We start from the raw sequence: 21,355 nt of genomic DNA, 5'->3' as shown, positions 1-21,355 counted from the left end.
TCACCAAAGCCTACTACTTTCCTTTATATCAGAAAGGGTACGCATTTAAAAGTTGGATGTAACTTCAAGAAATAGGAAAACTTTACAGAAAATATAAAATATTTTAATACAAATTGGAAAAATCTCAACATTCCTGGAGCAACTTGTCTGCAAACCACTTTCATCCAGATTGATAAGCTAACTGAAAATTTTGGGATAAACGAGCTATAACAAGAACTAATTGCAAACTGCAAACGAATTTGAATAGGAGTTATAAATCTTACTTTTTATTTATTTTTATTTGCATGATTTTACTAACTTGGAAATGTTCATTTTTTAGTCTATTTTTATTTTTTGTCATTTTAAAAGCCTCGTTATAGACCAGACGAGGTTCCCCGGGGCTTTGAAAAGGAATTGACCTTTATTGATTTAAAGGAGTAGTTTATTGAAGCGTGATCTTATTATTAAACATAATAATAGACCCTACAATATCAGTGTAATTAGCCCTCATTCAGTTTGTTGTCACCATCAATTTGATATTATTGTTATTCGGAACGGTGGACCCCTGCAAATGAAATTCCTGTACGAGTTAGTATTCAACTATTGTTGAATTTACTTTGTATACGAAAAAGAAAATTTTCGCATTGCAGTTTTTCTAGGGAAGGAGTCTTTATACCATTATTTGGATTTGTTGTATTTCAGGTTTTCAAGAAATCTCTAATTGTTTAAAATTATCGAATGTTTTTCATAAATTTTCAATTTCTTCTGTTTATTTTTTAATTTGACCCCTCACCTGTACAGAAACGTTGTGCAATACTTGCTTAGCTGCAACTTAAAGCTTCCCATATTGAGTGGATTTTTTTTTACGAATATACTTATTCTTTTATAATACATATTCGCCATATAAAGTTCATGGTCGTAGAACATCGGAAGAGGTCTTGTATCCCATCGTGGTAAACCATAATGTGAGGTTGGTAGTAATTCCAACGAGAAAGATTGAAATATACAAAAACTGCCTTCTAGCGGAAAACTCTTTGAGACAACTTGAAAAATATATTAAAACCGAGTAAAAATTGATATTAAAAATAGTTGTTCCAGATGAAAGTAAAGAGCAACATTAAAACTTAGAACGAATAGAAATTATTTTGTATTGCGGGAGGGCTGTCGCCACCCTTAGCCCCCGCTCTTTAGCCTATGCTAAAGTGTGATCTTTTTCAATGGTTCAGAAACGAAGGCTCTAAAAGAAGATCGATGTTAATTTTTTTGTCTTTGCTTTACCGCAGTGCTTTCGGAGTTGAGGGTTAATTTATTTGCAAATTGTCTTAAATAATACAATTTCCAGGCCCAATGTTCAGGAAGACAATTGGTAAATAAAATATTCGGAATTACCAGCTGGCTATATATTGTGCAATCTGAAACGAGTTCAATAAAACCCCAAGTCAAAATTTAGCCTAAAGATCTTGGGTTTGAGCTTGATGGAAGTCCCCCTCAAATGTAGGATATTTTCTGTTCGTTTTCAGTTTTAATGTTGCCTATTATTCTCTTCACTTGTTCACTGTCACTTTACTCTTTCACTTTTTCAGAGAGAGAGATTATTTAATGTCAAAAATAGAAAATGCCAAAAGGAAGTTTGCAAATACGTTTATAGCTTGTGCGGCCATCACTAAACTACGAATCAGAACACAATATTAGAGTCCCCTAAATACACAGGATAATTTCTCTTTGTTTTCAGTTTTGATGGTGCCCTTTTTTAGAGAGAGAGCGAGAAGCTATATGAAATTTTCAAAGTAAAAACTTGCCAATAAATATTATAGTTTGTGGACCCAAGTCTAAATACACCCAATAATAGACTCCGCAAAATGATATTGAGGAAAGAAACAATTTAAAACAAGCCCTGATGATCAGATCTCTAAAAAGATCAGATCAGAATGTTGAGATTGCGATTTTGCTCAAAATAGTCGAAAGGTCCAACAGCTATACCTCCCGAAATGACATGACTCCTCAAAGCTCCTGGTGCAGTACCTGTAAACTATAAAAGTCGCCCAAAAATTGCGTATGGGTTTTGTTATTAGGAAGGGGGGATATACTTGCCCCTGGATTTCTAAAAAGCCAAAGGGTACTGAGATGAAACTTTCACGAAAGGCTTAGGGGGATGTTGAACTATAGCAAAAGACAGTCTGTGCATCCAGGTTGTCATTAGGGCGTATCTGTTGTATATCACGAACGACTGATAGTTTTGAGTTGAGACTCCAAGGGAATTCTCGGGGCTGTTGAATAAAATCAAAGCACCTTATATGCATCCAGGTTGTCAAAAAGGCGTATGTGCAATATCTCATGAACGGCTAACAGTATTGAGTTGAAACTGTCAGGGAATGCTGAGGGGGATGTTATACTAAATTGAAAGTCATTAAGGGTAGGGAATATCTGCATTATCTCAGGGTTGGCTGTCGGTATTATGTACTTTCAGGATAAGCTGAACTAAATAAAAATACATTGTATCCATTTAGGTTGTCAAAAGTACGTTTCTGCAATATCTCAAAAAACGGCTAAGGATATTAAATTGAAACTTTCAAAAATATCTTGGGGATTGTTGAACTAAATCAAAAGGCACGGTGTGTATCCAGGTTGTCAAAAAGGCGTATATGCAAATATATGAGCAGCCACTAAGGATATTAAGAAATAACTTCCAGGGAAAGTTGAGGAGGATGTTGAACTAAATCAAAAGACGCTAAACACATCCAGGTTCTCAGGAAGGACTATGGGTATTAAGTTGAAGCTTCCAGGGCATGGTGATGGAGACCTTGAACTAAATCAGAAGGCACTATGTTCATCCATGTTGTAATAGCTTGTACCTGCAATATCAGTAACGGCTAGGGGTATCAAGTTGAAACTTTTAGGACATGTTAAACTTAATCAGAAGACACTATGCGCATTTAGGCTGTATAAATTAAAGGCTTAAGAGAACCAACTAATATTTTTGAGGGAATATTTGCCCAAGAATTCAGGTAGATTTAAAATTTTGATTGGAGGGAGGGCAGAGAGGAGCTTGTGAAATACGAATTTTTTTTTAAGAAAATCTTATCCCATCGATTCAGTTCGCTTTTTTTTTTTTTTTTTTTTTTTTTTTTTTTTTTTTTTTTTACGATGATCTCCTTAAGATTTTAGGACATGAAGACACCTCAATAAAAGTTTCGATTTCAAGGGAATCTTAGCCGAAAACAAATCTGGTTTTGTTTATTTAACTGAAATCTTTTCTAATCAAAAAAGGCTTAAATTGTTTTTATTTAAGCAAATAAGCAGTTAAACCAAAATATAATACCCTATAATAAGATCCTTTTAAGGAAATGGCTGATCAGTATTTGTCTGTATTTAAGGCTGCAACAAGATAGTTTTATAACCCCTCTTACTGTGGAAGACAATTTCCTATTTTGGTTTGGGTACAGTTTAGCATGCATTTTCACTTGTAAATCTTGCAAAAACAGCACACGAATTGTACCCCTCTACACTCACATATATATATATATATATATATATATATATATATATATATATATATATATATATATATAATGTGTGTATGTGTATCTGTATGTATATATAAACTACTTTTATACTTTTTCTCTTTTTTCCCAGAGATTATGTAATTTAAAACTTTCTGTAAGAAGCAATAATTTTGGTACGTCAGTAGACCGAGTATTTGGTTATGTCCATTTATTTGGTATTTATTTTGATTTATCATTGTTAATTTACAAAGTCTATTCTATTAAGCATTTAAATATCGATCTTTAATAACACTTATTTGTATATACTACAAATTGATGCTGGAAGCCGACTAAATTTGAACTAATTTTCCTGGACATATCGATTTAGAAGGCCATTTTTAAGTGCTTGTGAATGTAGAATGCTTGACTTTAAATTGACTTAACAGTTACAATTTTTTACATAATTTCTTTTCTGATAGGACAAAGTCTTCACAGATAAATTTTCTGTGTCAAGAAGCCCAGTTAAAAGTTGCCCTTCTACCCACCAATCTGTCAAAAAGAGTGCCTCTGGAAGTGAAAAAATTGAAAGTAACTCCAAAACGAATTCCAACATGGGTAGTGTAAAAATGGATGAACCTGTTTCTAGTTTATGGTCTATATCAACTCTGCCTGATTTCATACCGATATCTTCGAGTACTCCAATGAATCCCTCTGTTAAAAGAAAAAGAAGGAGGAAGTCTCTTGATTCTCCTGTGCAAAAAGACAAGAAAAAATTGAAAGGAAGCCCAGTTGCCAACAACTTAGGAAGCCCTTTGTTACTTTCTCCTGTTGGTGCCTCTAGGACACGAAAACGGAAAGTGATGTGCCGGGGAAAGACTAATGAAAGTGATGTTGAAACTATCGAAACATTGGATGATGATGGGAGTTTGAGTAAATCAAAGGTACAAGGACCTTCTGTGAAGTGTTCTAAATTGCGAGGACGAACCCCAGTGAGAAGACCAGCAAAAATGTTAAACAGGCAAACTTCAAAAATCAGCAGTCTGAATGTGAATGTGCAGACCACTTCCCGAGTCGGGGCTACTCAGTTACGTGAAGTGATTGTTGATGGGGCAAATGTAGCTTATCGGTATTCGTAAGTAGACCATTTTTATATCTATACATATTTATGTATAATATATTAAATGTAATTATAGGGTAAAAAAAAACATGTCTTACTACTTTATCAATTAGAGAAAACAAGCACTTGAACAAGGCCTTGGCACCCGTAGCATTTTCATTGTTTATTACTCGATTAAAAAAACTTGCTTTCCTACTTTAGCAATTAGGATAAATAAGCACTTGAACAAGCAACAAGCCCTTGGCTTCCGGAGTTTATTTTATTTTACACACATTCATGTTTTTTTTTTTTTTTTTTTTTTTTTTTTTTTTTTTGCTGTTTTCCTTTGGACATGCGAATATGGCCACTTTCAAATATAAAGGATTTTTCCACTTTCTTTATATGTTTCGGTAAAAATCAACGAAATGCTTAATTCATTAAAACGTTACATTATTCTATCTAAATATATTATCAATTTTTAATCAGTTAAGAAATTTATAAAGTCTTTTTTTATGTCAGTTTACAAATTCTGCGAATTGTGTTCTTACTTCAGATTTAGTAAAAGAAATCGTTGAAGGCTTGCTTTAAGTACCCTTTTGAGCTAACATCCAGCTACATTTCACTCAACTAGATGTTGGCTTCCATTGTGAAAATATTTAGCTTTAAACTATTTTCAGTAATCTCTACAACGATGATGTATGAAAGTTAGAAAAGGCTATAAAGAAAAATAAATGAATTTGCACCGTCAGTATTAAATATTATGAGCTAGTAACGTGGACAGATGTAAAGAGTGTTAGAAGTAAAGAGGTAACTAGTGGATCTTAGAGGGGTGACACCCTCGCCATTTCATAAAAACTAATATCTACTGATTTTGTTTTGCCTTCAACAAGTACATATTCATCAAAGGAATTCATGTTCCTTTTGATTCATCAAAGGAGGGGGGGGGGTATTTCAAGTACCCTACTGCTCTTTTTGTGTGTTCTCTTTATATGTTTGGGTATGTTGGTTTGAATTCTTCAGTCCTTAAAAGATAGGCAAGATGTTATCACGTTTTACGGTATTCCTTTTTGTTTTACATCTTCTTATCCTAGGATTGAGATAAATACCCCTCCAGATCCATTGATGGTGAGTAGGATGTCAAATCTGCAGTTCAGTTGCTTGGCTTTTTTACAGGGACATAAAGCAATCCTGTTGACCAGTCTTATGGCAGCTGGAATAGAGCCCCAGGCCCTCTATTGCCAAGCAAAGCATCAATCCACTGCATCGCCACAGGGCTAGCCTGTTATCGACATAGAAATAAAACTTGCGTCGAGTCGCGTCATTCTTGCTTACTCGTGGGATAGGCCACATCGCACATCCGAAAAATGTTTCGACTATTTTGAGTGTGTAGCGTACTTCGATAAAAACATTCACGAAACGTCTGATAAGTTAGTATTTCAAACACTCTGATTGTGATACAAAAATATTGTAAGTTATCACAGTAAAATTTGGCTTTTATTGCAAGAATTTATTGCGTGTTATGTCAGCGCATCTTGCCAAGCGGCTAATCTCTCTATCCGCCATTAATTTTCATGCACGATTTACATATATACAGCAATGAAAGCACCTATCCTCTCCATGGAAAGGTACCTATGTGCCAATACAAATCTTTCGATTGGAATTCAACCAAACCTCTGCCAATCAAAATTCAATCCAATATTTCCTGGTCTGATTACTTTCCTCTATGGCCCTAATACTGTTGTGCCTCGTCTTCAAAACAAAATTGCATGAATATATTATATCTATGCTGTGGCTTTATGAGTTATTTGACTTTTAACTGTAAAAAAAAGGTTCGTCCTGCTGAAAATCACAGCCATCTTGTAAAGGCTTAATAAATCATCAAAATGTATGTAAAGGGTTTAGGCTATTTGATGAAGTGAGGCTAAATGTTAATGACGGAGAAAGATGCGGACGGCTTAGTGTGATGAATGAAGATTAGAAACAAAAACCTGATCAGCTCGATCGCCTAGAAGAATAAACATGCAGCCCAAAAAAGTAATTCATTTAAATATTTAATTGTATATTTTATACTATCGCTTTCTTTTCTCTCATGCTGCTAAAATGATAATTTGTGAAATATAATTTTGCTAAAGAATAATACATCCTAATATGAATACTATTTGGCCTAAAAAAATAGCAGTTGTCTCTTGAATTTTTTCATTGCCTATTTAAGACCCACACACTTATGTTTTAGGTTGCGTGGAAACCGGAGGGACTTTGACACCAAGGGTGTGCTACTGGTTTATCAATATTTCGCTAAACGTGGACATAAAGTGTGTGTTGTCTTCACCGACACTTTGAGTAATAGACTGTCAAACGATCCTGTAATGAGTGAGATATTCAAAGCCAATGCTGTTGTTTTCACACCCCATGTTAATCAACCAAAATTCAATAACTTTGTTTTGAATGATGATCGGTAAGTTTAAAAATAAAAGACGTAAATTTAGTTATTTTGTATGGAGGGGTTGACCTAAGTTTTGTCAAATAGTATTTTTTTCATCATAAACAAAAGTTGTCATTACTTACGTTAAGTAGATCATGTTGTGAAATTTGCAGTAAAATGAAAAAATACCCACTCCTACTGTCAATTCATCCTATAAGTGTAAGTATACGGAATTTGTTTTTATTTTGAATTGCCGAAGTTAAGGTTGTTAATTGGACTATTTTATGTCGCCTGGGCTTGTTGACATCAGCTATATCAAATATATTGCAGACGGCGTTGTAGAGTCACTTTATTACTTGCATAGAATTTACTTGATTGCTACCCTTCTGATATCGATCCATGGTAAAAGTTCAGTTGGAGGATCGTACATAAATTTTCTATAAGTATAGGCAGAATACCTTTTTTACCTAATAGGCTATTTCAGTATGTAGCCTAAAACTATTCTCTTGATTACCTTGTCTATAGATAAAAGTCATGAATGGTAAACAATACAAAAATTCTTTGTAACATTCTGAAATATTTGCATTACTGAATAAAATAAGACTGTCTTTCAATTGAAGGAAAATAAATGCATACATATGCTACAAAAAATAGCTAATAAGCAATGCTGGTAGTCGCGAAGACAAGATAGTATCTCCACTAGCAAACAAAAATAAAAACAAAAGCTGCAACGAAAGAATAAAAATAAACTGAATATGCCTCTTGTGTAGAGTATGTTTTTCTCAAAAAATAGCTTCTTTATATTTGTAAATAACGTAAAAGGAATCAAAGAGCTCTACTCGGCAATCCCAGGGATCGGCCGCAGTCACTTTTTGTCACTTTTTTTGGGACCCGTCACTTTTTGTCACTATTTCTGTCATTTTGTCACTAAAGTTAATTTTTTCGACGTTTTGGACCTAATTTTTTTGGTTAAACAGTGTGTTATAGTTGACTGTCGACTGTGGCATAATTCATAAAAAAGATAAGTCTTTTTTTGATAGTGTGGACTGTATTTCAAGACGCACAATGTATATGGCTGTAATAAACGTGGTTAGTGTGTGTGTGTGTTAAGATCTAGGCTTTTGCAGATAAGATGATAGATTGAATTAGTTCTACGATACCTTAACTGCCTATGGTTCTTTTCAGGCCCTTGGTTTACTTAGCATACTTTCTTGTCTGGTTGCTTAGCAAATGGACAGTTAGGCCAAGATTCCTTCTGTATGATCTCAATGTTAGCCAGTTTCTTTGACTTTAGACCATTTCCTGCAAAAGGCATGCATGCCCACAGGTCTGAGGACGTCAAAATGTAAGATTAAATTCGTGTTTTCATTGGTTTTGTCAGTTTGTATTTGTATTAGCTTTATATGTTTTCGAATTCCATCCTAAAACCCATTCTTATACCAGGTTGCTGTAAAATAATGGGCAAGACGAAATTTTTGGAGAGCTGGCTCAGTAGGGAAGACGGTGCTGGGCATAAATTGAAAGAGTGGTGCACAAAAGGGAGTGACAGCTCGTTCTATTGTAAAGTTTGCAAAAAAACACTCAGCTGCCAGAAAGGATTCCAGTCCCTTCTTCAACATGCAGGCGCACAAGATCACAAGAAGAGAGCTTCTGTCATGTTAAACCAGCGTCAGTTGAGAATCGCTGCATCAGCTCCAACCAGAAACCACCCAAACTCACAGAGTGACGATAGCATACCATTAAAGAATCTGAAAATGCTCCACGAGCGAGATGCACCGTCAAGGGCAGAGATAGTTTGTGTTTTAAAGACTATTGCTAGTTCTTTTGCTGCAGCTTTGTGTGATCATATTGCCGAGGTGTTCCGAACAATGTTCCCTGATGCTGTACCAGAAGGCTTGTCGTTAAATGCTAAAAAAAATTACATGCTTGTTGACGGAGGCTATTTATCCGTACTTTTGAGAAATTCTAGTTGAAGACATCCAGAAATCTGACTTTGTGCTGGAATATGATGAAACAACGAACAATAGTGGGGTGGAGGAGCTCCAAATAAGAGTTCGATAGTGGTCAAAAGAGCAGAAACAAATGGCTAGTTGGCATTTTCGGACATATTATATGGGACATGCAACCAGTGAAGATCCAGAAAATCCTGCAGAGTACTGAAGATGTAGAACTTTCATTTGAGAGATTGCTGATGCTTGCAAGTGATGGCCCAGTGTCAATAAGAAAGTGTGGCGAGAAAAAGGTATTCAAAAAGGCCTATTGAATATGGGAACCTGCAACATTCATGCCGTGCATAATGCATTCCTGAAAGGGCTACAAGAACTCGGAGAGGAGTGCTCTGATATAATCATCGCTGTTTACCACTTTTTCATGGGGTGGCCAGCTCGTTCTGACGATTTCAACCAGTGCCAAGGGAAAGTTAAAGTTCCTCAGCGTAAGTTTATGAAACACTTCTCCACAAGATGGCTCGCCATAGGGGAAGCGGCAAGCTGCTAAATGGAACATGCCTGCATTGATTGAATATTCTTGCCCACGAATGCTAAAATTCGTGCCAAAGAAAAATTGTCTGGAATACCTGATGTCAAAGGCAAAATATTTGAAAATTGTAAAATGGCTAAAACAGCAAACAATGAAAGCCGAAATTAAGTTTATTGTAAGATCTGCAGCAACTTTCACCGCTTTTACTGGTGTATTTCAACAACAAGAGCCGTAAATTCATGTGGTACACTTTGAGCTGAGATGTTTATGCACAGTTCTTTTGGGGCAGATTGTGCTGGCTGATTATGTCAATCTCCGGATCCCTGGTGGTTTTGAAGTCTTAGTTCGTATTGCAGATGTTTACCTACAGCAACCCTTGTGTGATGATTGCTGCCCTGGATTCTTAGATTGAATCCGTTATTCTGAAAGACAGGAAATTTTTTTCTGAGAATTTGAAAGCGTATCAAAGCTGCTGTACAGTACCTGCTTACAAAATTCCCTGTGAACAACGAGTTTTTCCGAAGCCTTGCCTGCCTAAGCCCTACCAGTCCAGATTACCAAAGAACGAGTTGCAGTGATATCTTCGACATCGCGAGGGAACTTCCATTTGAGACGGACATCGAGCAAGTCCAGGGAGAATGGTTCTTATTACAGTCAGATCCTGTGCCGCTACCCACGGAGAGTACTCGAATCGACAGCTATAGGCAAAAGATCCTGGAACTAAAGACGCCATCTGGTGAAACCAAATATCAGACCTTAGGTCGGATCGTCCGGGCAGCTCTGTTGCTCTGTCATGGAAGTGTAGACGTAGAGAGAGGATTTTCTCGGTCAGCTCTGCTAATGATTAGCCTTCAAGCGTGTGCAGTAGAGCGGACACTGAATGCTAAGGTTTTTGCTGTGGATGAGCTCCGCGACTATGAGAACAGACTAGTGTGTACTGATCACAAAGAAGCTGCTTTGTCTGGGTAGATCAGCTAGAGCCAGCTTTGAACTATTCCTTATTGAATGAAGACAATAAGAATCAGAGAGAGAGAAGCTTGAAGCTGAGAAGGAAGATGCTTAACAAGAAATCCAGGAGATGGTGCGGAAGAAGCAGAAAATAGCGGCCATAGAGTCAGACATTGTACGAAAAAAAAGTGATGGTTAAGCAGAGGAAATAGGCGATACCCTTCTGAGAGAGGCAGGGGAACGGTTGAAGAAAGCTGTGGAAGAGAAGGACTTCCTGAACATTGGTCTTGCTCAAAGTATGCTGGAAGCAGCATTAAAAGCTCGTTCTGAAGAAAGGGAAAGGGTAGATGATGCTGAATCGGTTGAAGTACTTGTTCTGAAGAGGAAATCCTAACTAATTGATCGCCTTTCGAAAAAGTCAAAGAAGGACGCTTGTTATTCAATAAATCTATTTAGCTTCGGAGTTACCATCATGTTTTTCAGGAATCTTTAGTCTTGCGTCTACTACTCACGATCATTTGACACGATCTTCTCAGTTGGTGTGAAGACCAGCTATGGTCACGTCTAGGTCTAGGTTTTCAATTCGCCATGTTGTTCCGTTAGTTTGGAAGAGTTTGCCAGAGGATTTGAGGAATAATGGGGGTTTGCAGGATTTTCGTAAGTCGCTAAAGAACCATTGTTTTGATGTGTATATTTTGAATGGATTATTCCACGCCACTTAAGTTTTGTTTTTGAGGAGGGCTTAGTTGCAGCTGAATATGATTATAGTTATTATAATTTTGTTGGGTGTTGTTTGGAGGTTCGTTGGTTTTCGGGTCCGGTAAGTTGAGCTCTAATTTCTTTTTTTTTTTTTTTTTTTTTTTTTTTTTTTTTTTTCTCTATTTCTTTTTTTTTTTTTTTTTTTTTTTTTCGGTTCTTTTTCTTTTTTTTTTTTTTCTCTTTTTTTTTTTGGTTTCTTGGTTTTTTGATTTATTAGGAGGGTTTTCTCCCGCACAAGCATTGCTTCAGGGAATCGATGATGTATATATTTTTTTTTAAATAAACCCATTGTTACTTAATCAGTTTTCGTTCCTAGTGCCATAATTGAAAACGTACATTTACCGAAGTTATCGTTTGTATAAGTAAATAAAATCGGTTGAAGAAAAAAATAAGGATTTCAGCCCTTCTGTCCGTAACTTCTCGGGCTCTCATAGGCCTGTGATGATCTTACGGTAGTAATTTTGATCCTTGTAATCCATCTGACTATGCTCAGACGGCTTCTGAGCAGTCACTTTTTGTCACTTTTTTGGTGTCCTCAAGTAACTAAAGTCACTTTTTTCGTGCACCTCGTTGCGGCCGACCCCTGCAATCCTTTTTCTTAAAGTAGTTTGATGCTCCGTATTTTAAATAAGTCATCACTTTGGGGTCCATATCTGAAACTCTGTTGATGTTCCTAAAGCCCACTAAGACCATAAAAGTTCAAGGTGGAGCTTGAACAAGATGGACTGATACTATATCTTTAGAATTTCGTAAACCTAGTTGTCATCAAAGGTAGTAACCCTTTTGATTTGTTGCCAAAGTTGTTTCTGGGTATTGAAATCCGTTCCAGGTGGTTTAGGGCAGTGGAGTTGGAATTCAGTTTAAATCAATGGAGTTGCAATTTAATTAAGCTGTGGTTTTAAATATGTATTGGTGAGATATTAGCCCTGGTCATTTTTAGTGCTGCCGCTCAGCCTCATGGACTTTTACTCTTGTATTTTTTTTTATCCCTTTCTTCTTTTTTTTAAGTCGTATCTTCAAAATAATATTTAAATTATACCTTTTAAATGCCACCCAAAACATATGGAAATGTTGGTAAAGATTTAGAGGCTATTAAATACTATATTCTAAATACACTGATCATGATTTTCTAATTTTAAAATAAAAGTAAAATTATTCTAAAAACAAAGGTAAAATTATTCTAAACATAACCTCTTAAATAAATTTGATAACCTGTTGTGATATCGCTGATAAAGCCTGATTTTGGCTTTACCATAAGAAAGGCTACAAGGAGATCATTGCGTCCTGTATCCAGTCAAGATACTTTCCATCGCCGCTTTACACTTACAAACTATTTTAGGGCTTAAAACTTTAAAATTCCCGATAACTTTTGCATTAAGCTGCAAAATCATTCAACTCAGCTACTGTAAAAGATGCTGCTTTTATAAGGATTTCATAAGCACTGTGGTGCCCTGGGGTCGATCTGTCAATGGGAGGTATTGTCGTGTTCCTTAAACTTGCCACTCTGGTGCGTTCAAATAAGACGCTAGCCTAGTGAACAGAAAGTGTGAATTTAGATTTCATTAACGTTGGGTTCTTCATGACTTTCTCTGAATCATTGTTTTTAAGTTCTAATGGCTAAATGTCTATATTATATGCCGTGGGTCTTGGTATGCTTGCGGTAAGAAACAGGACATCTCATGCATTCTTCGACTATGGGACTTGTTTAACAGTCTCAGCTCAGGTCCGAATACTATTATCTTTGGGGAGCATTTGAACTAACACGCTCTTGGAGTTTTTATGCATTTCAAATGAAAAGTGTATCTAGTCACTGCCTCAAGGGGAGGAGTAATTTTGTCCTCCATTCCTCCTACTCTGAATGTGAACAACGTTTTATGTCACAAAAACACTTTGGAGGTGATCCGTGGTTGGTAGGTATGTCTAGGCTGCATTCTATGCAGTAATAGGGAACTTGTTAGATCCGGTCCCATAAGTCCCTGATGTATGGGGGCGCCTAGGCCGTGGTCTATACGGCAAAAGGGCCCTTGTTGGAGTTGATCTTAATTAGACGCTGAGATAAGAGTTACTGAAACATCGCCAATTGAAATCTTGTAGGGAAGTACTGACTTGGAAAGAAAGCCAAGGGATATTACCCAGAGATATGAATTGAAAATCTGACTGTCCAACATTTTGGATATCTGTAAATCCAGAAAATTTGAAGATCCAAACTTGGGAAAGGTTCGACAAAAGAAAAATATTTAGCAAATCTTAGTAAAATCATAGTAAGAAATTGGTGAATTTCTAAAAAGAAAAAGTAAATCTAGCTTTTGAACCGAGTCAATATCTGTCATTTTACTTTTGGAACGGAACTAACCATCGGAAACTAACAAGTCTTAATGTCTTTCCTGAAATAAATAGAGTTCTTTGTTCTCTCTGTTTGTTTTTTTATGTTTTGAGTTCTTTATTGTTGTTTCTTTTAGAATTCCTTTCTGTTAGTAATTGTTTTTTTTTTTACTTGTTTCTTTTATTCTGACTGATTTTTAACTCATTACGTGCTTGTGATTCGTATGGATTTTAAAGATTTTCACCTAAGCCGTTATTTTGTTTTTTTTTCTGCTTGTGATTGTCCTTTATAAAAAAAAAAGTAGTCTATTAAATTACAAACTTACAATGATGATTCTTGGAAGTACATTGGATATCAAAGTCTATTACTTTAAGGTTTATTGTTCAACTTGCAAGTGAAAAACAAGGAGTGATCGTTACTAGTGACTTTTATAGAGATGTTATACAATATGCAGAGGAAAACAAACTTCGAGATTGGCTGGTTACTATGACTTCAAGGTAACTATTGAATCATTTGAATAATATACCTAGTTTAGTTCTCAAAGAAAGTAGGAAACTAAAATGTCAGGATTTGTGTTGCTTTAACATGGCTCCTAAAAAGTTAAACATTACCAGCACCACAAAATGTACGCTGGCTAATCAGCTTTTTTTTTAAGTGCCTTTTGAAAAAGCAATCCAAGCAGCAGTGGTACTTCTGTTTGAAGTTAAAGTATTTTACAATGCAAGGGAGATCATATTGAATGGGAGGATTGTGCTACTACTACGATTAGTGCTCTTACTCTAAATACTATTAGTTACTGCTACCAATAACAAAACTGCGTCAATTAAAATAAGAGAAGTTTTCAACGAAAAGTAAAGAACGCTTTTAAGCCATGAATATTTATCTCAATTTTTTGTAATTTTTGATATTTTTTACTCCGCTACTAAGCTTCAATAAAGAAAGTCCCATTTAATTATATTTATTCTAAACAATAAGATTGTTTGTTCAAATATTTAAAGTATAGTTAATAAATAAAACACTTGCAATTAATAACTGGCTGTGTTTTTGCATTCTAACTTGGCCTACATGAGTGCACTTGTCAAACCTATGCCGAAAAGTCGACGGGGTGGCTGTCTCCTTTATAAATAGGATAATTTATGTTCCTTTTGTTGTAATCTATGCTTTTTACTGTAATTTTGAAAAAAGCTTGTTTTTTTTTATTTTAAGATATAGTAAGTAAAAGTAAGTATGACGGGACTAGACCCTTAAGGTCCAAACCGGCGGTGCTGATCTCCGTTTCGTGGCCCTCAGCCAGGAAGTGCAATGGGGGGCTGGGGGCCAGCCATCCTATGCTTTCGCACACCCTTCCTGTTTACCTTCTCCGGATTTCTTCAGGTACCCATTTAGAGCTGGGTCGACTCTGGCTAAGCTAACAGAGTCACACCCCTGACCCACGTCCCAAACCCAAATAACTTGCCACACCAGGGATCAAATCCGTGCCCCTTGGGACAAAGAATTCTCAACCCAGCTCACGTCCACTTAGCCAGGACGGCTATTAAGATATAAATTACTAATAAAGATAAATTAAAATATTTTTTACAACGTTCTAGCCTTGTGCCTTCAATGTATCTTCTTTCCCTGGCCATATCGTATGGAAAGGGTAGTCATAGAAACCGTGAAGGGGATTCAGATTGGAAACTAAAAGTTTTTTTGCGTCGAAAACAGTTGTAGGGCCCCCCCCCCCCCTCATGACCCCTGTAACCCCTATAAAGTCGAATAAAAATTCTAAGATACTGATTTTGTTCGGAATAGTCGATTAAATGTAATTTTGGAGGTGATACAACCCCTTGACAAGTAGCCCCATGGCTCCTTTACACTGCCGATTGTTTACAGATAAGTTATATAGTGAAGGGGGGGGGGATATATAAGTCTAAAAATTGTCTTTTTATGCATAAACTTTTTTTCTTTTTTCCAGAATTTAAGTAATGTTTTATATTTTTGTTCTTATGTATGTTATTCAGTTATTTTTATTAAGCCTGTTTTAAATCAATGCTTTGTTTAGTTTGTTGAAGTATTCCCTTTTTTGCAGTGTCATTTATGTATTTTATATACTCCTCGATTTTGAGGGAAATAAAAAAATACTTGTTCGTGGGTGTCTGATTGGCTCGAAACTTTCAAGTATACTTCTCTGGGTCAAGATCATCACACATTTTGCTGGTAGGAGGTGTTAGGAACCAAGGAACTTTCTATCTAATAAGTTGGAAATTTACAGTCGTAGGTTTTTGGGTCAATAGGGACGTAATTTAAAAAGAAAGAATTTTATTTGGGATTATGGGCTCCCCTAAAATGAGGCCAAAAACTTTTGTTTTTCGATCTGCTCGAGTCATATCGGCAAGTCCTTAGGCTAAGGGGAAGCTAAAGCAGAAGGAAAAACTAAAAAAAGAAAAAAACTAATGGCTCCCCCGTAAACAGGATCTGACAGATGTCCGAAAAACTGTTTTTTCTAAACAGCTTCAAGTTTTAAACCGTTATTCCCTAGGCCAAAAGAACCCTGATCAAATAATTTGTTTGGGGGTTTGACCCCCCCCCCAAAAAAAAGTAAGAATATTTTTTGGTCAGCTTGGAACCTATCACCTCAAGTCAATGGGCCGTGAGGCTTAATTCGGCTCACCCAAATTTGCGCCCATAAAAAAAATAATTAGTTGGGCCACGGGCTCTTGAAATATGAGACTCAAAATTATCCATAAAACTTTTTTCGATTAGCTTGTAAGAAGCGTTGCCTTCTCTAATGGACTAAAGATTTTGTAAAGAGGGGGAAGGATGCTAGGGGGCCTGAAAATGAGTAAAAAAAAACTTGTTACGCATGATGATTTTCAAACTTACAGTCGTAAGTCCCATACCCATCCACTACTAATTTCAGTATAATTTTTGTTTTCATAATTAAACTAATCTGTGGCTAATTGAACATTTTGACTGAATATTCAAATTATACCCAAAATTTAAATTACTCTCCAACCTTTTAATCCTTAAGCAGAAACACTGAAAACGCGTTACAGGTATTCCTTCATTTGCCTAGTATAAAACTATGGCGATTAAAAAACAAACATAAATAAATCTAAATTAACAGGTTCCCAAAAGGAATCTTTTCAAAAAAAAAAGGTATAACCGAATAGAAATTGAATATTACATCAAATATAAAAACAGAAGATACTGCTATGGATGAATAGATGAATGTTGAAACTAACAAAAATTAAAATTATTAATAAACTCAAGCTTAAAACGAACAGAAATTACCACAAACATGAGTAGAGTTAACTCTCTAACTCTCTACTCAGATATTTTCTCTTATTCAAGTTCTTTTAACTTTCATACTAATCCCACTGCATGACAAATTAACAATGAAAAGACGATACAGCGGAAAAGAAAAATTTTACAGATGGTGTCTAAAAAATGAGTTATAGTCGAAAACCGGCACTCTTGAACATCAACAAAAATAAATAACTAATAGCATAAAAGTAACGAAAAAATAAGTGATGATAAAAATAAAAATATTCAACATAGAAAGCAAATGAGACACCACGTTCAAACCACAATCCACATTCCAAATCAAATATTAACCCTAATACAGAAAAACCTTTTTCTTTTCCTTTTATCATTTCAACTTTGATAAGCAAATAGCAATGAGAAGTGCAGGAAGTCACACAGTTGTATTCTAGAAAATCAGTCTGTTTTCATTCGTTTTTTTTATTTAGTCTTTATTATTAGCGCGATTGTCTTTTTTTCTTTTTTGTTGATGTTTTGACAAATATGAACCACACTCTTCAAAAATACTATCGTTTTCAGTGAAACGCAAATAACTGAGAAAGAGAGGGGGGTAGACCCGCTCTTATATCCGGTATCTTAATTTTTAAACCCTGATTAACCTTGTGATATTTTTGTATGTTGTGACAAATAAAAATCACGCTGTTCAAATCAAAAATCCGGTTTTTGTAAGTTGCAAAAACTGCTCTGATCTTTAAAGGATTTAGAAGGACGGTAGTTTTGACTCTTAATTGTATTAATTTCTGTTCATTGTAAGTCTGATTTGGTTTTTAATTTTAATTTTCGTTTGTTAAATGAATCATGATCTCAACCATAGCAGTAACTATTTTCTTTAAGTTTAATCTGAGTAAACATTTTAATTTATTTTCGTTTTTGTTTTCATTTATTTATGGAATGTAATAGCTGTTTGATTTAAGTTCGAAATATTAACTGGCTTTATATATGCTCATTTTGTGTTTGAATATGACTTTAATTTATCTTTACAAAACTTCATTTTTGGAAGATGTTTATGAAAATTGATCATGGGAAAGAAAGAGATATAGTTGTAAAACTTTTCATTTTCAAAGCTCAACTAAATTGGTATAAAAAAAATGAAGCCGAGAAAGAAAATGAAATCAGTATTTTCTTTGTATTGGTAATTTTTGTTTTTTGTCCATAGTTAAGGATATGCTGAAAGGTTACTTTTTTCTAGGTCAGATTTTATTTTCTATTCTTTACAGACTTCTGGTACCTACCTTTGCAACCGATACTGTGTTGTTTGATCCTTTGCCATATGGACTCTCAGGACCTCCGCTTCAAAGTATCCTCAGGATGTGAATAATACCATATACCAGCAATGATAATAAAACTGGCGACTTAAGACTTGATTATAAAATTTTTTGTTTTGTTGATAGGCTATCTGTTTTATAGTCGATTTTCTTTGCCCTGAATGAATACAGGTGTTTTTGGCAGATTAGTAAATCGTTTTTTGTTTTTTTTTGTTTTTTTTTAGTTCGAAAGCTATGGTAATTAAAGAGATCTTAAATTAAAAGACATAGGTTTTACAGAAGATAAGAAAACTGCAAAATAACTTTTTCCCTTTATATATGGTGTTCTCTAACCTTTAAGTCATGGTAAAACAATTTTTGTTGTCAGTAGCTTCATTTTCTAGCTTTTTGTAGAGGTAAAAAGAATATGTACCATAGATTAGAAAAAATAACAAAAAACTCAGACCATCTTGGAAACACAGTTGATGCTAGAAAATTGAGTGTCATCTGTCTTGGAGCATCGAAGCCATAAATCTCAATTTTACAGCAGGAATAAATTGTCAAATGCCTCTCAGATTAGCACAGAATAGTAAATTGTGCAATTTACCCATTGTTTAAATGCAGGATTTATCATTGCGAAAAGGGGTGTGTTCGAAAAAGCTAAAGGTGTCATGGTGAAACTTCGGGGAATGTTAAGAGGCTACTGAAGTAAATCAAAAGGTGCATTATATATAGGCTAGTAAAATGGAGAATCCATAATACCTTAAGAAGGGCTCAGGGTAGAGACTTGATATTTTCATGTTTCCCATATTTGCTCGTTTATTTGTTTCCACAAAATAGGTGCTTGTGGGGAGATTTGGCGTACTAAAACCATATGCTGCCGGGCAGACTTGATGTAAGATGGACAAACTTTCGGTTCCTTAACCGCATTGAAAAGGATTTAATTTCCATCTGCGTCTTCTTATAGTAACGCAATAACAAAAAGTGAAGACATCTTAACAGTGAAAGAAGATCAACTTTGATCAAATAAATTAACAAACATGATCCAATTAACGGTCCAGCTTCAGCTTTGACTCATTTTTGTGATGGTCCCTTTCAACAAAGAGACATGATTTTCCCTTAAAGTAACGGGTTTATTCCAACACCCCTTTCCCCGCATGTAGCTTTAGAGGAGAGGGATTGAGGGGGCATTCCGGCCGGGTGCAAAATTTTACGGGTGTAAATCTGAAATAAATAATCTAACATTTATAATCATTTGTGGTTTTTGAAATTGTATCTTTATTAAAATAAAGCAGAGGTCGTAGTTGGCAGTATGTAACTTACTTACTGTAACACTTAGTATAAGCAAAATGAAACGGCAAGAACCGCCACTGCCTTCCCCTAAAGAATAGCCCATGCGCATTGACCATCCGGATGTGGACCCCCTCCCCCCCCCTAATAAAAAAAAACTGGAGGTACGTCCCTGCCTAGGGCTGATGGTACCCAGAATAAAACTAACTATGGTTCCCTCTATCAATTAAATGATGAAACAAATTCTATAAAATAGGTCTTTGCAGCAGCCCCCTCCCTCCACCCGGTTTTGGCCCTCAGGATAGCCTACCCTGGTTGATGGTTGATTGAGTATCTTAGATTTGCCGCTGTGCTTCTTGTCGTGAAGCCACTAAAATATAAAAATAGTGTAAGCTTCCTTGTTAAACATTGAACCAATGGCTTGACTTACAATATCTCCAAGAGTTTTAGCTATCATCAAAATGTCACTGTTGCGAATTTTAAAGCTATTTTTTATTTTGAGTCTTTCTGTGTTTAGATTAACCTCAACTAGAAAGTAAAGTTGGACCAAAAAATACTTTTGGGATGAGAAATTTAATTTTTTTTGTTTTGAGTGGTTTTATCCAAATATTGCCAGTAACATCTCGTGGTTGATTAATTTGTTTGTTTTAATTTGCCGCTAATCTTAGCATTTTTATGTGATAATAAAACAAAGATATGATTTGTCTTCGGCTTTTGGTTGTTGTATGTATAGACCAGCGTATCCCATAGGAATAGGCTATACTGAGATCTAGAAACCGATAAAAATGTTTCACAGCCACTGAATCATCGACACAGAAACCTGCAGCCAAAAACAGATGAAATTCGGCAGGTCACAAAATATGGTTGTTTTTCCACGAAAGCAGAGCAGAGCGAACCAAGGGCAAGCAAGCAAGGTAAAAATAGAGTTAGATTAGGGGAAGAACTTTGTCTGGCTTATTTTTCTAAGACTATCCAAGGATAAGCAAAGTAAAAGCAGTGTTGAATTTGGGGCAAAACGTTGTCTGGCTTATTTTTTTTTTTTTTTTTCAAGGGCTCAGGTTTTATTTGTGCATTATTTATATTATTTCTGACTTATTGGGGTAAAACGTTGTCTTACTGTTATTTTGCTTGTGTTTTCAAAGGCTTTGGCGTGTGCATCAAAAGGTCTGGCGTATTTTTTGTATCACCTTCTGGCAACATTGCTATTGTCACAGCAAACGAGAAGACGAAGAAATTGTAATAACTTTTTGTATGCTGCCATGCCAAGTGGGTAGTCATGGAAAGACTAACTTAATGCTCTTGCATTAAAACTAGGCTACTCTTTAGTAAGCCAAATATTCCTCATCCTTTTTCAAAATTCATATTTTAGTAATGTCTCCTTAGGCCTATTTCCCAGAGGTTCATTGCTCCCTGATGGTGTCAATGGCTTCAACCAAAATTAGGCCAGGCCTAATGTCACCTATTTCAAGTATATTTTGGTAGTTAAAAGCTTGAGGGTAAAATTCTATTGTAGCTAATTTTTGCTGTAAAATTCTAGTTGGCACTATAATTTAGCTAGCCTAGGACAAAAGTGAAGACATCATTTGATTGCTTTTTTATGCTCTTTTCATAATGCAATTATGAGTTATTTCCAAATTTATCCAACTAGTTAGGTATCTGAAAAATTCTTTTAAGCAAATAAGGAATTATCCAACTAGGCAAATAATTAAAATTTAAAAGAAAAATTGTTTTATATAGCTAGCCAAATACAATAAAGCATAAGAGCCAAGTTAGTATCTCTAACTAGGTGGATAATATTTTAACTTAATGCTTCTGATATATATCTAACTAGACAGATAAGTAAATGCTTCATGCAGACTAGTGATAATATCCACAAGCAATAACAAACTAGCGATAATATCCTCGAATATCCAACTAATCAGACAATTTTTTCTCTCAGACATAGCATGAACATCTAACTTGGTGGATAACACTTTGTCCTATCCCTTTTGATATTAATCCAACTAAGCAGTTAAGTAACTTCCTGTCTAA

The 21,355-nt window shown here is 35.4% G+C and overlaps 2 protein-coding genes across 3 annotated transcripts in view; both read left to right on the top strand.

Moving 5' to 3' along the window:
- The window catches only part of LOC148944404 (uncharacterized), a 110,753-nt gene extending 92,513 nt beyond the window's left edge, over window positions 1-18,240 (top strand). For both annotated transcript variants that reach the window (XM_089099663.1, XM_089099662.1), the window contains exons 5-8: window positions 3,941-4,593; window positions 6,791-7,012; window positions 13,862-13,984; window positions 18,008-18,240. In XM_089099663.1, the coding sequence (XP_088955789.1) occupies window positions 3,941-4,593; window positions 6,791-7,012; window positions 13,862-13,984; window positions 18,008-18,104 (1,095 nt within the window). In that variant the 3' untranslated portion in view covers window positions 18,105-18,240. The remainder of the gene's footprint in view (window positions 1-3,940; window positions 4,594-6,790; window positions 7,013-13,861; window positions 13,985-18,007) is intronic.
- A 2,312-nt stretch (window positions 18,241-20,552) lies between these two features.
- The window catches only part of LOC148944403 (BTB/POZ domain-containing protein 2-like), a 64,337-nt gene continuing 63,534 nt past the window's right edge, over window positions 20,553-21,355 (top strand). The window contains exon 1 of the mRNA XM_089099720.1: window positions 20,553-20,649. The gene's annotated coding sequence lies outside the window, so the exon portion shown is untranslated. The remainder of the gene's footprint in view (window positions 20,650-21,355) is intronic.

This window comes from Artemia sp. Qi Xiang Cuo, chromosome 14 (genome assembly GCF_049724085.1).
Source record: "Artemia sp. Qi Xiang Cuo chromosome 14, ASM4972408v1, whole genome shotgun sequence".
NCBI lineage: Eukaryota > Metazoa > Arthropoda > Branchiopoda > Anostraca > Artemiidae > Artemia > Artemia sp. Qi Xiang Cuo.
This window is presented reverse-complemented; position numbering and strand designations above follow the sequence as displayed.